General features: G+C 35.5%; 1 protein-coding gene across 3 annotated transcripts; it reads left to right on the top strand.

Annotated features, from left to right (window-relative positions):
- On the top strand, nt 1–7,384 carry LOC120081998 (cytosolic endo-beta-N-acetylglucosaminidase 1). Of its 3 annotated transcripts, XM_039037200.1 has the most exons (13): nt 1–362; nt 469–1,077; nt 1,557–1,691; nt 3,338–3,447; nt 3,528–3,639; nt 3,750–3,857; nt 4,169–4,281; nt 4,771–4,852; nt 5,395–5,475; nt 5,658–5,713; nt 6,078–6,210; nt 6,303–7,035; nt 7,137–7,384. In XM_039037200.1, the coding sequence occupies exons 2-13, from the start codon at nt 697–699 to the stop codon at nt 7,157–7,159; spliced, it is 2,067 nt and encodes a 688-aa protein (XP_038893128.1). In that variant the 5' UTR covers nt 1–362; nt 469–696; the 3' UTR covers nt 7,160–7,384. The 3 variants fall into 3 exon arrangements, with proteins under 3 accessions (XP_038893128.1, XP_038893130.1, XP_038893129.1); XM_039037202.1 differs by having other exon boundaries at nt 2–362; nt 6,303–7,223; XM_039037201.1 differs by lacking the exon at nt 1–362 and having other exon boundaries at nt 404–1,077.
- Nucleotides 7,385–18,887: the final 11,503 nt, after the last annotated feature.

Consider the following 18,887-nt stretch of genomic DNA (forward strand, 5'->3'; position numbering starts at 1 on the left):
ACATTCGCCTTTCATTCGGTTGAAGGTCCACTACCAACAATGGCAGCAACCAAAGACAAAAGTCACCATCAATTCCTCACCCTCTTCCTTTTACGCAATGGATTGAGTAGAAGAAGAAGAAAAAGAAAAAGACAAGAAAAGAAAAATCAACGACTCTTTATTCGTATAATCTGTCTTCACTCTTTGCTGACTCTGGCTGTTCGAGAGATTGATTCTTCCGTTTTTAAATTCAGAAATCGTTTTTGAATAGGGCAATTTTTTTTTGAAAAGTATTGTAATTAAAGTATGGAGTGGAGAAATCAAACTTTAAACCTCAAGATCGATAGTAGAAGCGTAGTGAGAATTAAGAGTGGTGTGGAAAGGTTAGATAATGATCGAATCCACTTCATATGGAAATTTGATTATTTGTTCATTAATTGTTGTAACTGTTTGCAATTGGAAGTTCACTTTGCTTCACTTTCTTTGTAGATTATCGCGCAATCGTTGCTCGTTCGTTAATTAGGTTACATTGTCATTGAATCCATCTGAAATAGAATACTGCGTGTTTGTTTGCTGACACCGAGAGTCAACTCTGCGTCTTTGTGTATATTTTTACTTGTTGATTCTGAGGCTTTTCTCCCTCTTTATAAATTTCCAAGAGCTGGCTGCAATCCGAAACTTACTTAGGTGTTAGCACCATTCTCTTTTTCCTTCAAAATGACTCAGCAGAGCAGTGTCCCAACAGGATACGATCCTCCTCCATTTGACCCAACTGAACCGTCTACTCCTATTGCTTTCCCAATCAAAACTCTCGAGGACCTTGAATCAAGGGCCTACTTCAAGTCATTTCACTACCCATTTAATAGATCCACGGTTGCTCTTCAACCCGTGCCGTTGCCTGATAGGCGGAGGATGCTTGTGTGCCATGATATGGCTGGTGGATATAAAGACGATAAATGGGTTCAGGGAGGAACTAACCCAGATGCTTATGCAATATGGCATTGGTATTTGATCGATGCTTTTGTGTACTTCTCGCATGATTTGGTCACACTTCCACCTCCTTGTTGGACAAATACAGCTCACAGGCACGGTGTCAAGGTACTTAATCTGTTCAATAATGGGTTTTACTGGTTTGAAGTCAGACTTCTTTGTTTGCTTACTGTTATTATTAGTTAAATTGTTGGATTGTCTGAATATTGAAATTAGCCTACCATGGTTTGCTTGTGATTTGTAAATATTTTAGAAAACGTAATTTGATGCTATCTAAACTTTTTATTCAACTGGATCCAAACAAACAAACTCATAACATTTGCACTATATATTTATATATGTTTTTTGAAATTGTTATATTTGGACTATGTTAAAACTCAAGAACACAGTTGTACAACCTGAACCAATAGAACAAATCCTGTTCGAGTAAGGTCGTCATTGTCACTATCTGTGCTCAGTAATTCTTTGTTCTAAATATAGCTTATTATACACAATGTTATGTTTATAAACAGGGCTGTTATAGTATCATGATAATTAGCACGTGCCTTCTCAGAATTTACAGATTAATAGTTGTTTTGAATTTATAGGTGCTAGGGACTTTTATTCTTGAAGGAGGGGCAAAGGCTGTTCGTGATACCTTACTTTTAACAAAGGAATCTGCTCAAATGTATGCGGAGCGCTTAACTGAGCTTGCTATTGCATTAGGCTTTGATGGATGGCTGGTATTGCTTCTAAAGTTTCCCTACCTGGACTGCATTTTCTATAACTTCATCAAATGGTCCATGTGAATCCATTGTTTATTAGGTGTAATTCTTCTTGACAATGTACTTCTTCGGTTCTTAAAAAAAGGGAGAAGATTCTTCTCTTCTCCGTTTCTGACTATTACAAGCTTGTGTACATTCATACATAATTGTTTTATTTATTGTTATTATTATTATTATTATTATTTTTTATAAAAGACCAAATTTCATTCGGAAAAAAAAAAGAAAGAATATAGGATAACAAAAAAACCAAGCCCACGAAAAGGAGCACCCTAAAAGAAAGGTCTTCAATCTAATAAAATATGACCTAACAAGTAACTATAAAAGGAAATTGTCATCGACACTAGAGAGAGAAACATTAAAATTAGCAAGGGATCAAACATCAAAAGGTTTTCTCTCAAACCCAAGAAAAATTCTATTATTCTCTCTCCCCAAATACCCCACAACAAAGCACACAACCCAACCTTCCATTAAAATCCTCCTTTCCCTCTAAGTAGCGGATGGAGGAGGAACTCCTCAATCATAACGCTGAAAGCTTTGTAATTGGCTAACAAGTTAAACACCCCTAAAAGAAATGTTCCAAAGCATTTGCATTTAAGAAAAATTCCAAAATATGAGATCTAGGTCTTCCTCCACCCTCCGACAAAGAATGCTGCGAAAAGGCCCAACCAAGGACGACATTTTCTTTGAAAGCCTATCGAAGGTATTAATTCTTCCATGAATAATCTATCAGATTAAGAACTTCACTTTCTTTTGGTTTTTTACCTTCCAAAGATCAGGGAAAAAAAAAACCCCCCAACTCTCTAAAGGAAGAAGGATTCAATAAGTACTGATAGAGAGATTTACTAGAGAACCCCTTGGGGAGGGTTAAGGCTCCAAATATGAATAGTCTTTCCCCCTTGCCTAAACTCAACATCTCCCAATAAAGAAAGGAGGGCCATAACCTCCATCGTTTCTCTATTAGCAAAGGACGGTAGAAACCAAACAAGGAAGAGGGCGAGCTCTCTGAAGCACAATAGAACATCGGTGACAAAACAAATTTTCTTAGCATAGAGATAATAAAGATGAAGAAATCTCCTACAAAGGGGGCGATCCCCCAACCATCTATCCTCCCGTAAATAAGTTCCAAGCCCATCTCCCACCACACACTGAATCAACTTATAAAATGAAGGGAGCTCAGAAGAGATCTTTTTCCATGGATCAACTGACATCCAATCATAAGGATGAGGATCATACTTGCTCGTGATAATCTCAGACCACAGTGAAGAGGACTCAAGGGTAAATGCCATAACCATTTTGCCAATAACATGCCCTACTTTGAGCCCATAAATACGCGTAATTGAGTTTTCAATTTTGGACGAGCCAAAAAGTTATATATGTATGTTAATTAAAATATGTCATGTCATCTAGTGTGGATATAATATTTTATAGTCGTCCATCTATGTGATTCGCTACAAGGAAGTTCTATCTTGGACTTGGAATTTAATAATAGAAAAGAAAAGAAATTTTTATGATAATAAATAAACTGTCTGAAGAATATGAACTGGTCCTTGATATTTTATAGTTGTTTCTTGTTCTTATTAACGGAACAAAATTTGTTATTGCAGATGAATATGGAAATCTCTATGAATTCTCAACAAATTCCTTATTTGAAAGAATTTGTCGGCCATTTAACTCAGTCTATGCATTCTAAGCTACCAGGGTCTTTAGTTATATGGTAAGCCTTCAGATATGTAGCATGTTTAATTATTCACATTTTTAGCTTATGAAATCTATTAACTGCTGACTTATGGACAGGTATGACAGTGTAACCATAGATGGTAAACTTGACTGGCAAAATCAATTGAATGAGAAAAATAAACCTTTCTTTGATATCTGCGATGGAATATATGTAAACTATGGTTGGAAAGTAAGAAATAGATTTTTTTCATAACTAATAAGAAATGTTATTTATCATCTCATTTTTATATTCTTTTGGAAAAGATAACATCAGCCAAAAACTTTCATCTGTCATCTTAGGAAGATACTCCTAAAAGCTCTGCTGCTGCTGCTGGAGAGAGAAAGTATGATGTGTATATGGGCATTGATGTTTTTGGGAGAGGTACTTATGGTGGTGGAGAATGGCATGTAAGCTTCCTAACCCTATGAGTTGTATTGACATGTAGTATAACTAGTTAACAAGCATCATAGTTAGCGAATTTGAGAACCTTTACAGTTGAATATATGATCTCACAACTTGTTAAATAATTCTTCATTGAGGTTAGACCAGTTATATGTCTACCCATGTGTTCTGTGCATTTACACAGCTTTTCAACTTCCAAGTACAAAATAATGTCGTGTTTAGCTAGATTTGGTTCTGTTCTATATTGAGTTCAATTATTATCTCAAGCCGAGAGTTAGTAGAATTAATTTTTCAACAAAAAACTGCTTCACTTTAGACAAATGTTGCTCTGGAGGTTCTGAGAAAGGATGATGTTTCGGCAGCCATATTTGCTCCTGGATGGGTGTATGAGCATGAACAAGAAGCAGATTTTCAGTCTGCCCAAAATAAGTAAGTTAATGATATGAAATTAATTCTTTTATGGGGTAATGTTATACTATTCTACCATTATCCATGTTTCTTTTTTTTAAAAAAATCCTTGAATTAATTGATTGCCTTATGAACTACTTAATATCGTAAAATTTTGGACATACTCAACTCTGTTCTGAGGTTACTTTGAAGGATATCGTCCCTATGTGTTTTATCCTGGAAAATATGCTTTGCTGGTTAATGTTTCATTATATTTTACTTAACTTTTTGATATTTAGTCTGTTTTTGGACATTTAGTTGGTGTTATTAATTCTAGTTTTCCCATCAGTTTTTGGATGCTTGAAATTACTTTTATATCCTAGATAAAGTCTTGCTGCCTTGCAGTTTTTCTGAATCTATATTTGCTGATTTCATGGTCATGAATGTCTTTCGTATCACGAGTTGTGTGGAGAGTCACTCAATCATTTCCTAAAATCTTATGAGGTTAAATCTTGTCTACTTTGGACTCAGATGGTGGAATCTTGTGAAGGAATCATGGGGTATTGTGCAAAGTTACCCAAAATTACTACCATTCTACTCAAATTTTGATCAGGTTAGAGTTATGCCAATTTATATATTCCTTAAACGAGTGCTTGTGCATTCCAAAAGTTTTAAAATTTTCTAGCATATGGTGCGTGGAAGTGGAATTGCATTGACGCAAAGGTTAGATCAGATGTCGTGGTAGTCGGATTAAATCTATTAATCTGCTTTCATCCACGAACTTTAATTTAAAGCAACAAATTCTAACAAATTGATTTCAGATTCTTCATGGATAATTTCAATAGTATCTCCAAATCCTAATGAAAATGTTTTGTTTATACTAAATTTCATATGAGCATCAGAAATTTTTATTCTCACTTATTCGCATTGTTGAAATCCAATAAATCCATCTAATTACTAATTTGATACCATAAAGCAGATTTCTAAGACGAAATGTTGTTATTCAGCATAAAATAGTTGAGTATATCAGTGGCATCTTGACAAAATGTTATTAATCGTTCAACTGCAAATGGTCTCTTGCATTAAAACTGATCTCTCGTTAATAACAATAAATATTATTGTTCAGTCAAAGTTTCTCTCTTTCCACGTGTGCAGGGTCATGGTTATCATGTTTCCATAGATGGAAAACAAATATCAAATGCTTCTTGGAACAATCTGTCCAGTCAAGGGTTTCAGGTATATAATCTATCTCTAAGATAGTATAGTTTTTGCTTTTCTTTAATCCTTTTCTAGATGCATTAAATTGTCCTATCTCTTGCTTGTATAGAAGTTTCTGCCACTTCTACTAGGCATTAAAGGAGTAGTTGTTAATTACCATTTAGGAGTTCTCCTTTCTCAGCATTTGTAACTTCTTGCAGCCTATACTCGAGGTGACTGATGCTTCAACTTCACATTCTATCCAAGCTTATTTAAAGTAAGTTGCCAGACTCATATCTAGTCTCTCTTCGATGGGATATCTGGTGATCTATACATCTTAGCTCTATTGACTTTTATGTTCGGTTTGGTTCGTGCGTGGAACTATAAAAGCTATAACATGAATGCTCTTTGAAGGCCCCCCCTCTTTTTTTCCCTCCTAATTTTCTTTCAGCGTTGCTTTACCTGATGAATTATCTTTTCACATGTCTATTGGGACCTAATAATTTACATGAATATGGAGCACAAGTAGAATAGTTATTTGCCCTGGGATCCATGCCCTTCATTTGTTTGTAATTGTTTATTCTGTTTACTTATAAATTTGAACTCAAAGTTCCCTTTGTATGAATTCATGAATTTTCTAGTTATAAGGAAGTCTACAATGGGGGAGGGAGCATTGCATTGGAAGGGACTCTCGAGCAAAATTGCTACACTGAAATACGACTCTTTCAAGGAGAGCTTGTTTTGGGAGAAGTTCCTTTAACATTCATGTATTCTGTAAGTGAACTCGTTCTTCATTGAAAGTCTAGAAAATAACAGAATTCTTTATACAATTTGTTCAACCTTGGTCCACCACTTAATCTTTTCAGTCAAAGTCAAATGGGGATTCTCAACTAGGCATTTCGTTGGAGTTTCTCTCTAGCACAAATAAGAGGAAGTTACTACTTACCTCCAGCATTCAAAAGCAATTGTCAAATGATTTCTCCGAAGTGATTGAGACAAGTCCACTTAAAGTGCCTGGACTTTCTCCTGATTGGTTTGTTCAAGTAGGTCATATTCAAACGAATGGGTACACATTGACAAATATAAATATTCTATGCTACAGACAAAGCCTTGAAACTGATGAACCAATACATAAACTCGAACTGGTTGATAAAAATAACACACAAGATCGCGATTTATCTACTAAATACTTTGCAGTGCTCGGAAATATCACTTTACGATCTCATGGTGAGCCCGATCTTCCTCCCTATAATTCATGGCTAGTTGAAAGTCCGTACATTAACTGGACTCCAAGTTCAGAGGGAACGAGGACCCTTGACATTAAGATCACTTGGAAGTTGAAAGATAGTAGTAGCCATACAGTGTTTGAACACTACAATGTCTATGTGATAAAAGTAGCTGAAAATTGCAAAAACCGTCTCGGCGAATTACAAAATGTCCCAGAGTATCTTGGGGTGGCACATGTAGAAGCTTTTTATGTTTCTAACCTTGCAGTTCCTTCTAGCACCTCAGGTCTCAAATTTATGATCCAAGTTTGTGGAGTGGATGGGAGTAGCCAGAGGTTGGAGGACTCTCCATTTCTGAATTTGCATGTTGAAGGTCAGTAAGTTACTAACTATTTATATTTATCGTGTATTGACTTTCTTCATTTTAGGAGAAAGAGAATAATATATTTCTTTATCATCAAACAATGGCAACAGACTTGGCTTTTGTAGACAAATGAAGGCAGCAACTCTTCTAATAAATAATACATCTTGAGAGTTTCTCTTCTCTCACTTACAGGTTCACATGCTCCTCCTTTCTACATTAAACTTTGGAGCTGGCAAACTGTTTTGAAAAACAGTTTTCTGGTTTCTTACTGGGTTAAATTTTACAAAAAAAGTAAAATAATAATAATAATAATAATAATTCCCCTAGGTTTCAATTATTTCTAGACCTTGAAAAAGGTTTCATTTTTATCCTCAACTTTGAAACTTTGTTGTAAAAGAGAATACATGTGATTGTCTTGGTGTTAAAAGTAGATATTTTGAAACTTTAATGTACCAAGGTTTGTTTTAAAAAAAAGTCCCTAAACTTAGGAGGTCGTACCGATTTAAATCTTGAACTAATAGTTATATCAATTTAAATCCTGAAATTAATTTTATAAATGTGTCAATTAACACTGTTCTTTAGACTTAATTCGGAACATATCATGTGAATTAAACTTCTAAATTGCTATTAGTGAATCAATTTAAGTCCTTTAATGAGGTTATATTTGAAGATCATTCATGTATTCAATTCTCACACTTGTGTAGACTTCTAGAAATGTCGAATCAATAAGATGGACTATTAGAATTGATGCATGGACAATATATAAAGGAAAATTTAATTGGGAGTCTAAATCGATTCACTTATGAAGTTTAGGAGACAATTAATAAAATTATAAGTCTCACATGATGTTTATCCAAATAGAATGTAATAGAGGATGTAAATTGAGATACTTACGTAAGTTCAAGGTTTAAATCGATCATTTATAAGTTCAGAGTTTAAATTGATATAACTTCTAAAGTTTAGGGACGTAAATTAGATTTTTGTATCAATCACCCAAATTTGGTTGTGCTAATGTCGAATGACCCATATTCTTAAAATGATGAAAACTAAACTTTTGCATGTCACAAAGCATCAACCAATGCTAAATTCTCTTTAAAGCCCACTTGCGGTCGTGGAACCCATCACAAATTGTAGGTGTATCATGATTTTTATAAAAATACAAATTACCGCCCATTGTCAAAATTTTGCAATCTTATGATTTCTCAAACTTGAAACCGCATTTGGGGTCTCATTAATTTGCGATGGATGAGACTTGTAGTTGCGAATGGACAACTTAACATAATGACATTTTGTCATTAGCATAACCAAGTTTGAGTCATCCAAACAAAAATCTCGATGTAAATTGATATTTTTTTAACAAAAAAAATGTTAAAGGTAAAAAAAAGGTCCCTACTTCAATTGAGAAAACGATTTAGTTGAACTTACTTTGTGATGACTTAATCATCTACTTTTAATTCTGTGATTATTTAATCCCTAAAACTCATATGAAATAGTTTAATCTTTGTAATTTAAAATTTGTGATAGTTTTGTAAATCAGCTGACATATAGATATATGTTAGTAATCAGATTTGTAGTTTGAATCCCTCACCCCTATTGTATTGTTGATATCTCTATATGTCAATTGAGCTATGCTCACTTTGGCTAATAAAAAAATATTTATAATATTTAATAAGGTTTCTTTGATAGATTAAGTCGATGAATAGGTTAGAGATTAAATATTTATATAAATGACAAAGAACGAAATTACTACGAACTAAAATCAACATTTCATTTTGATTACAATTTTTTACAGTAAGGATTAAATTACTACAAAACTTAAAATATAATGATTAATGTTACATATAAAAGTTCATAGACTAAATTATTATAAAATTGAAAGTGCATATACTAATTTGTTATTATTGATGAAAATGTTTACCATTCATAAACTATCACATTATTTCTCATATTAATAATGAAATCACAAATGATCAAATTTGGGACTAATTAAAATCTTACATTTGTCTCGAATTGAAATTGAAGACAAAAATTTGGTCGATTTCAATGATCTCACGTGATTTTTTTTTTTTTTTTTTTTTTTTTTTTTTTTTTTTTTGTCATGACCATTGGATTAATAAACGGGCTTGGTCCAATTGGATAATGTTTGGGCTCAAGTTTAATGGAACCCAAAATTTGATATTTGTAAATTTGTAAGCCAAAACGAAACATCCAATTGAAAAAATGACCATTTTTTTAAAGAGAAATTGTGGAGAATGGTAAAAAAGGAACACCCAATAGAAAAAATGCCGTTTTTTGAATTCTTTGATTTATGGCCAAAACATAATGTATAGGGCCATCTTCCTACTTAATTTTTCCAATTTTGCCCTCTCATCCCAGGCTTGCTTCAATTACCTGTGAGGTATATCTCCTCACAAATTTGGTATATCTCCTTCAAATTACATTTTGTTCGGATTTGATTACTAGTTATTTGTTCTTAAATATTAGAGAGATTTAAAAATTAATTAAAAAAACAATGAAAAAGTTTTCAATAAATTCCTGGTTTGTCTTACACCAATCGCCTCTATTGTCTGCCATAGTTGGCATCAACATATTTCATATCCAAATTTCTTATTATAGTTGGCATCAACATATTTCATATCCAAATTTCTTATTAATTCCACCCACTAGACCAAATGCTCCCTTAGTATATTATTTGTATAAGTATCTATCCATCTTAATCTTTTTTCCTGCTGTATAATCTTCAGTAGGGGTATACATGGGTTACGTTGGGGAGATTTTCTTTCGGGTTCGTCGGGTTGGCTACCCGAATGACCCGAATAAGGTCTTTAACCCAACCCAACCCAACCCTTAAAATTCGTGTTGGGTTGGTTGGGTTATCGACTTATTTTTTTTTTATTGTCTTCATTTATTATATTTTCTATTAACTTAAAATACTTAAATTTGTGTACAACACATATTAATAATTAAAATTTCATAAAATTCAAATATTAAAAATCAAAATCTAGATATCTATTACAAATTTCATACCAACATCATAAAGAATCATATTGATTGTAATATATATATATATATATATATATATATATATATATATATATATAATATATATATATATATATATTATATATATATATATATAAAAGGTCTTTTTTAAATATAAAATTTTTTTTAAAAATATTTACACTTTATAGAAAAAGTTTCAAAAGTACAAATACTTTTTAGATTTTAGTGTAAATATTTTTGGGATTTTTCTATTTATAAGAATTTTCCTTATATTATATATATATTAATAATAATAATATATAAGAAATTGGGGTAGAGTTGCAACTCGAATTTTTAAAAGTGTAACTCGAACCCAAACCAATCCGAACAAAAACATAAAATAATTCAACCCAACCCAACCCAAAATTAAAACTAAACCAACCCAACTCTTACATTTTGGGTTGGGTAGTCCAAGTCGTTCGATTTTTTGGGTCATTTGAACACCCTAATCTTCAGGCCAAATTTTATATGTAACATCTATCAAAAAGATTCAATGTAGAATCATCATTCTCTACTAAGCACGTCTCCAAGACAAATAAATCAGAGTTATTTTCTTCAGAGTTCTTTCTTTTCTTGAGCGTAATGGGATCAACTTCACAACCCATATCATAAAATCCAAGTTTCATCTCAGAAGACAATTCTCGTTGATTAACTCCACTAGAGTTGGCAACTATTGCTTTCTCTATTTGTCCTTTGACATTCAATATGGACTGGAATTTATCTAAGGAGCTGACATTACTGGTTCCATTGCCATCAACCTTGTTTTGCTTGAATTGTGAGAACTTTCACTCAAACAATTATTGCATTGATTGTTTGATCTGATGTGCAGTGACCATGCTCTCATATCTTTTGGCTAATGCATCAGGTATGCTTGCCTAAATATGAACTTGGGCCTTGGAATTAGCCTTTGTCCACATCTCGTATGCATCACGGACATTTTGTGTTGCATCAAGGGGTGGTATTTGAGGACAATCCTCAGTCATGGTAAGTTTTAGGTCGTTAACCATGAAATAGGTTTTAAGTGAATCTTTCCATGTCGGTCAAACTAGAAAAGGAAACTAATAGAAAAATACTGTTTGACATTTTTGCTGAAAATAAATAAATTGATCTACATTAGATTTTAGCATAACTCTAAAACATCCAATCAAGTTTAGCAAAATCTAAATGAACCCCATTTAACATCTAATTTTGCAATGATGCTTCAATGATTTAGGACAAAAGCCACTAAAGGGTAGTCAGTTGTCATTTCACTGAATTAAGACATTCTCAACCAATCATTACACCAAAATAACTCTTATTCTTATAAAAATTAGTCATCATTTATTTGGTTAAGAAATCATAACTAGCTTAACAATTTCTCATAAGCGTGACCCTTCATTTTAGATCCTAAAGTTCCGCACCAATGAGCCAATCGAAGGGAAAAAATCGATTGGGACAAAAACTAAAACGATCCTATCTATTTTTGGAGTTTGTCTTGATATTAACCTACTGCACAAACCATCCGAAGGGGAACACTCCTAGGGCGCCTTAAGGTCGTGCAAGAAGATCTCACGATGCAAACCAATGAAGGAGACCATAGGACATGTTGACACACATCTCTCTCTCACTTACTATAAATACTTTCTTCATTCACCTTGATATTAACCTATGCAAATACCATATGAAGGAGGATGCTCCCAGGGCACCTCAAGACCAAGCATAAGTCTCACAGTGTGAACATTAAGGGAGAAACGTGAGTGAAAAAAATTGACGTATCATATACATATTTTCTTCCTATTGAGTATTTTAATAACCTAGTGTTTATTTTACTTAGGAAAAATATGGCCAATTATTTTTACTAGGTGATTGTTTAAGTTTTCCCAAAAGTAATGTACTTTGGAAAGTTAGACAATTTTGATTAATGTACGTTAAACACTTTAACAAACCTTAATCAATAATTGCATGCTTGTAGCAAATCTATGTAATTCACCTTTCCAAGTTAGTTCCCAGGTAGGGATGTTACGTTTCCGTCAACTTAAATATTCCAGCCTAGACAGAACTAGTTTTAGACAAAAGGTCCCTTATAGAAATATTTGCTACAAATTTAATCTTTTATTAGAACCAATTTAATCTTATTAAACTGATTAAAAAGATTAATCTAATTTTCAATCTCATTAGAAATTTGTGATCTTAGGTCTATGTGAATCAAATTTTAAAACTATTTTAAAAAATGATTTACCTAAGTTTGCATGCACTTCTGAATTATTGATTTTAATTTCTAATTTTATTTTGATATAACAATGTAAAAAAAAAAAAAAAAAAAATTAAAATCATACATCATATCGAGTGACATACTTTATAAAATTATAACGCTTATAAATTATCTAAAGTAATGTCATGCATCATACAATTCTCATTTCATTACTATATATTATATTATAACACTTATATACTAAAAGTTGAAGTAAATAACATACATTGCATCCATACATCCAAACATATATTTTAACTATATAATATAAATGATACATGGTTATGTTATTTATGCATGCAAACTAATGCGTAGATTTATCATGCGATGAAAGGATGTATGGATGTGATGATTGATAACAGGCAGAAATGCACGTTATTACAGTGCCAAGTTCTTAAACAATGAAAGGTTTGCGTTGATAAAATATGTTAGATTGGTGTTCAAAAAACATTAAGTTTTATAACATTGCGATCACATGCGTCCATTGCATAGAAACATTTAATTTTTGTATTTTTATGCATAATATGCATTGACGCAAGGCGAAAAGCGCATATCACAAGAAATCAACAGTCGAGCGCGAGCATCACCGCAAGCTTTGCGGTGATTTGTGTTTGCAAACATCTGCTCAAGAAGGATTGTCACATAGAGTCTTCGCAACTTGGTGGGCGCATCTGGGTGAAAGGCATAATTAATCACGATGGGACAGAAAGCTGATGACGGTCGAATCCAAATTAAGTTGACAAGCCGCCAACGATAACAACTATATCCAACTTTTTGGTGACAAATATTTGGCGCATCAGTCAGAGAATTAAAGCCATCCCATCCGTGCAATCATAAGAGAGAAGCCACCTTTCACCCCAAAGCTCTATAAATATTGAAGGTATCCTTCAGAAAAGGGGTTGACACGTTAACCAATTTACCAGTTTTGAGCCTTGTCCATAGTTTTTCTTTTTTTTTTTTCTTTAAAGGTGGAACAAGAGAAGAGCCAAGACGCCGGAAGATCGCTCAGGGCAACTCGAGAGAGAACCTTGAGGCGTAAAAGCAGAGAGCGGACCGACTCTCGCGAGAGCGAGACTATCTTTTGAACACGAGTAGAAAAACAGTGTAAAAAGCCTGGGAAGCAAGAGATTGCTACCAGGCTCTTTATTCTCTTATTGCATTGTTATTTTGTACTCCAACTCTATATTTATACAATGGAAGTTCATATTCTATATCTGTTCACTCTCTTAGCACGCATGAGTAGCTAAACTAATTGAATGGGTTGAGAAGAACTAAGCTAACTGTTGGGATAATTTAGGGACACATTTTGTTTTGTTTTATTTTTATCATTTAAGGACGGATGTGTTTGAACATGAAATCATGCGTTAGACTAACTGATGCGTTTGCTCCCATGCGCCTGAGGTCATGCGTCAGAATGATGATGCGTTAATCTTAGCATGCAATGATCACGCGTTCCTATCACAAGTTTTCTTACACTTGCGCCAAGTATAACACAAACGCAAGTTTCTCGAATAATCCGAGGTCGAACACGGGGATTTGTCACTCAATAATATTTGTGAGATGATGCGTTTGATGCGATGAATAAGAATAAAAATAAATTTAAGAAGGTTTAAATGTTTTACACACTACTCCTACTCCTAACTAAACAGATTGAGCAATAGAAGATTTGCAATGAGAATAAGTAGAGACACCACAACAAATAACGCATAGTAATGTTTACTATCTTAAATCGTCCTAGTAATCCCAGCTCGTTGCACTGACATATCACACCTCTCGGTAGTCAGCCACATGACTATATCTCTATAGTGCATGGTTTCGTCGAGCATAAGATTGTGCCTATCTCTAGGAACAATACGAACCTTGCTTAGTGCGTTCCATCCTTTACCTTCTCATGCAATTAGACGCGGCTACTTAACTTATAGACAAGTAATGCAACATCCCATAGACAGGCGTTGCCACAACCTTTCACCAAGCAAAGAGGATTAACTCACTATACTCGCACAACGCACACCTCTCGATGGGTTGCTACATGCATCCTATCTCTAGGCTACATGATTAAGCATGCGATTGACTTTGATAAATAAACGCTGAAGATAAACTGTGATAGAGATGAAGATGATGAAGAATGCAGTAATGAAGGAATTAAGATTTGCACTGATCACAAAATATCTTAATATCTCAAGCTAAAATGTAATACAATACAGAGATTAGAAGGGAGATGAAGGACTCTACGTCAAGGCTACTGGTGGTGCTATGGTTGAATGGTGGAGATGTCTCTCTCGAGGTTTATCTCCAGCGAATGCTCCGATCGTCACTCGGTCTAGGTTGTGGAGATGAAGAATTCTCACTGGAAATCTCTTTCAAGCTCTCATATGTGATCATAAACTTCTGCCTTGAGGCAGAAGCTCGGATGTCTCAAAATGAAGGTCTCAAGGGCTATTTATAGAATTTGGACGCCGACAGCTGTAATGATGAAGGTATGGCTCACTGTTGCTTTTGTCGCGGTATGGGCATTGTCACATTGCCTTATTTTGTTGATACTCCCAAGGTATGCGTCCGAGCTGAATTTAGCTGAAGTTATCAACATGTTCTACCCATCTTGCGATCTTCTATTATGGCTATCAATCCGTGGCTGCAATCTCTATTTGTTCACCACATTCTCCATGCGTTGGACGCATACGATTACTGCAACTTCCATGCGTTGGACGCATGGGGTTGCCATCTGCGTTCGTCTTTTGTGGTTGCCTGGCTTCAGCACATGCGTTTGTCTGTGCTTGCTTATTACAAACGCATGCGTTTGATTCCTACGATAGCTACAAAAATAGACACTTTGGCACGAAATAACGCATAATATTGGGTCAGTGAGGTTTTAGGTGCTTATCGACGCAAAACTCATTTTTTCACAAATTCTAAGTATTATCACTGCGTTTTCTACTTGTTAGCCCTTATAATTCTAAATAAAAGGCTTATAATAACTTGCATTTCTGCTAGTTATCACTAACATGACCTAGGATCTTCATCGTATGCAATTATTTTATTTTATGTTGTGCCCAACACCCCTTTAGAGCTACTCGAGAGTAAGTCTAAAGAAAGAACCTAATGACTCGAGGGAGCTAGGTTAGAATCTAGACTCGAGAGAGCGAGATTAGATCGACATAAGCAAGAGATAGGGACTTAGAGATAAGCTCTGTTTGTCAACCTACATCGCATGCACCCTAGAGATAAGTATGATATTATGTGGTCGCATTATTTGTGTGTGTGTCATTTTGTCATCGCATAAATAAGAATAGAGGCTTATGTGTAGGTCCTATAGACTTATAGCATATATCACATGCGTTTTAGCTAGAAGCCGTAGCATTCGCACCAAGAGGTGGTTTACTATTGTATGTGTGTTGCATGATCGCATAGCATGAACGCATCCTAGGAAGTGTTAGCCAAAACCCTTCTTAACCTGGTCACCGCATACTCATCGCATCTTCCATTTTATCAACTCTTTTCGAAACTCTGCCGTATTTGTTTATTTTTTATTACCACAAAAAACAACCCCAACAACTATTAATTTATTTGGTTAACGCAAAGTTTTCTGAAAATTTATCACCGCATACTGTTTTCCCAAGTCCCTAAGTTCGACCCTGGACTTACCAGAAAACTCAGTGAGGTTTATACTTGGATTCCACTGAGAAAACTTGAGTGCTCAACGCAACTCCATCATCGCATTTCATCCATAATTCCACATCATAAAATAATACATCAAGTTTTTGGCGCCGTTCTTGGGACTTTAGCAAAATAGTGTGCTAACGGTAATTTTTCTGATTTCTTTGCAGACTCTCAATCTCTGGTGAATTACGACTCAGAGATTGAGAGGAAATTCACACGACAATTAAGAGACCACCATCAACAACAGTCAGATAAAGAAGATATGGCAGAGTAGCCTGGAAACAAAGCACCAAACGAAAACAATGTTATGGCGAATCCAATTCTTCTAGAAAACGATTGTAATAGGCCCATTAGGGACTATGCATCGCCAAACCTCTATGATTTCTCTCCAGGAATTATGAGGCTTGCCCTTGATGGAAGCCGATTCGAAATGAAGTCGGTGATGCTGCAGATGATCCAGACTGTAGGACAATTCGGAGGAAGGCGTGGCGAACGCATGCCCACCTCCGTAGCTTTATAAAAATATGCAATACTTTTGTGTTCCCGAACATCTCTGCCGAAGAAGTTCGACTAACTCTGTTTTCATTTTCTCTGTGTGATCAGGCAAGAAAATGGGCGTATTCCATTGAGCTGGGAGAGATCACTTCATGGGAACAGGTCGTAGAGAAATTTATGAAGAAATATTTTCCACCTACTGAGAATGCTCGACGAAGGAAACTAATCACCAATTTTGAACAAGACATGGACGAATTGCTCAGCGATGCCTGGGCGAGGTTTAAGAGGTTGGTCTGGGACTGTCCACACAATGGATTGCCAGACTGTCTTTAGATGAAAATCTTTTATCACAGTTTAAATCCTGCTTCGTAGACCTCTGCCAATGCGGCAACCATTGGTGGTCTGCTTGACAAAACATATAACGAGGCTAAGAACATCTTGGATCACATTTATAAAAACCACGAGGATTGGAGAGAGAGAGTGATCAGAGATTAAGAATCAAGGATAACGACACAAGTAAAGGTGCTATTACTTCACTATAGAATCAGATGACCGTAATGATGAACTTAATTCAGGGAATTATGATCAGCAACCTAACACCACAAAATGGGCAAGTAAACGCCATTAGTCAAAACACCACAAGGTGTGTGACTTGCAGTGATGGGCACGCAATGGAAGAATGCCCACAGAATCCACAGTCTATTCACTTTGTGAAAAATAATCCATTTGCTAATACCTACAACCCCGGGTGGAGAAACCACCCCAATTTTGCATGAAAGAATCAGCAACAGAATTTCCAACTTGTGGCGCGGAAAGAAGGGCCACCTGGATTCTTCCCACGCAATAATGGTCAGACAAGCAATCAAGCCAATAGCTCGCAACCACCGCAATCCTCCTCTCTAGAAAGCCTATTGAAGCAGTATATAGAGAAAAATGAAACTGTGCTTCAAAGTCAGGCTACGTCCATCCCTAATCTAGAATTACAGATGGGCCAGATTGTAAGTGAGCTAAAGAACAGACCGTAAGGGGCTCTGCTGAGTTTAACAAAAATCCCACGCAACCTGGGGGGATCAAGTAAAGAGCAATATAAGGTTGTGACATTGCGGAGTGGAAAAAATATGGAGGGAGAAAAGAAAGAGCTTAGCCGCACTGCTTCCATTGCGTTGGAACCTGAAATTGCAGAAGGAGAAAAATAGGCAATAGAGCTAGAAGTTGCATCCACCTCAAAGCCAACAGAGAAGGGGACCATGAGAGTACAGTTACCACCTTTCCCGCAGAGACTCAGAAAGAAAAAGAATGAGAAGGTACAGTATCAACACTTTTTGTCTATGTTAAAAGAATTACATAATAATATTCCATTTAGTGAAACGATTGAAGAGATGCCTGCATACGCGAAGTTTCTGAAGGAAATGGTAACCAAGAAGAGGGGTACTGGTAAGTTTGCCATGGTGGCTTTAACGCAAAGTTCGAAATCAATAATCCCACCGAAGATGAGTGATACTGGGAGCTTTACTATACCCTACTCCATAGGAGGACTGTACATCGGGCAAGCTTTATGTTGACCTGGGAGCAACATCAACTTGGATGCCTGCTGTCGACTTTAAGCAGCTGAATATGGGACAACTTGTGCCCACGATCGTGACACTTCAACTTGTAGATAGATCTCTGGTGCATCCAGAGGGGAAGGTGAAGGACGTGCTGATCACCATCGAAAAATTTATTCTACCAACCGACTTCATCATCTTGGATTACGAAGTTGACAAAGATGTGTCCATCATCCTGGGGTAACCATTTTTATCAACAGGTCGTGCCCAGATTGATGTGCATAAAGGGGAGATCACTTTGAGCCTCAATGGATAGAAGGTCAAGTTCAACATAATCCGTGCCATGAAGTTTCCTAACGAAGAAGACCTGCATGACTCAGACGACGACCAGAATTTGACTGAAGAAGAAAAGCTTAACGAATAGAATGAAGAAGAGGATGCAAGTGCATCCATTGCTGCCTGTAATGCGATCATAACAAAAACAAGCAAGGAAGAAGAGATGATCGCAAACCAAGAAGAAGAGCCAACAGCAAAAGTAAAAAGAAAAACAACGCAACCGTCCCTAGTTTTTGTTGATAAAAATGAGAACCATCAATAATGGAATTAAAGACCCTGCTGAACCACTTAAAGTACGCATTTTTTGGGCAGAATGAGAAGCTGCCAGTAATTATTTCCTCCAAACTTAACGAAGACCAGGAGAATGCGTTGATGAGCATTTTGAGGAAACATGTGCGAGTAATTGGTTGGACGCTCGCCAACATTCGAGGAATCAGCTCAACGTACTGTATGCACCAAATTCGTCTCGAAGAAGACCACAAAGCTACGATCGAACATCAGCGCAGACTTAATCTTGCGATGAAAGAGGTCGTTAAAAAGGAGATCATTAAATGGTT

Source organism: Benincasa hispida, chromosome 7 (assembly GCF_009727055.1).
Source record: "Benincasa hispida cultivar B227 chromosome 7, ASM972705v1, whole genome shotgun sequence".
Lineage (NCBI taxonomy): Eukaryota > Viridiplantae > Streptophyta > Magnoliopsida > Cucurbitales > Cucurbitaceae > Benincasa > Benincasa hispida.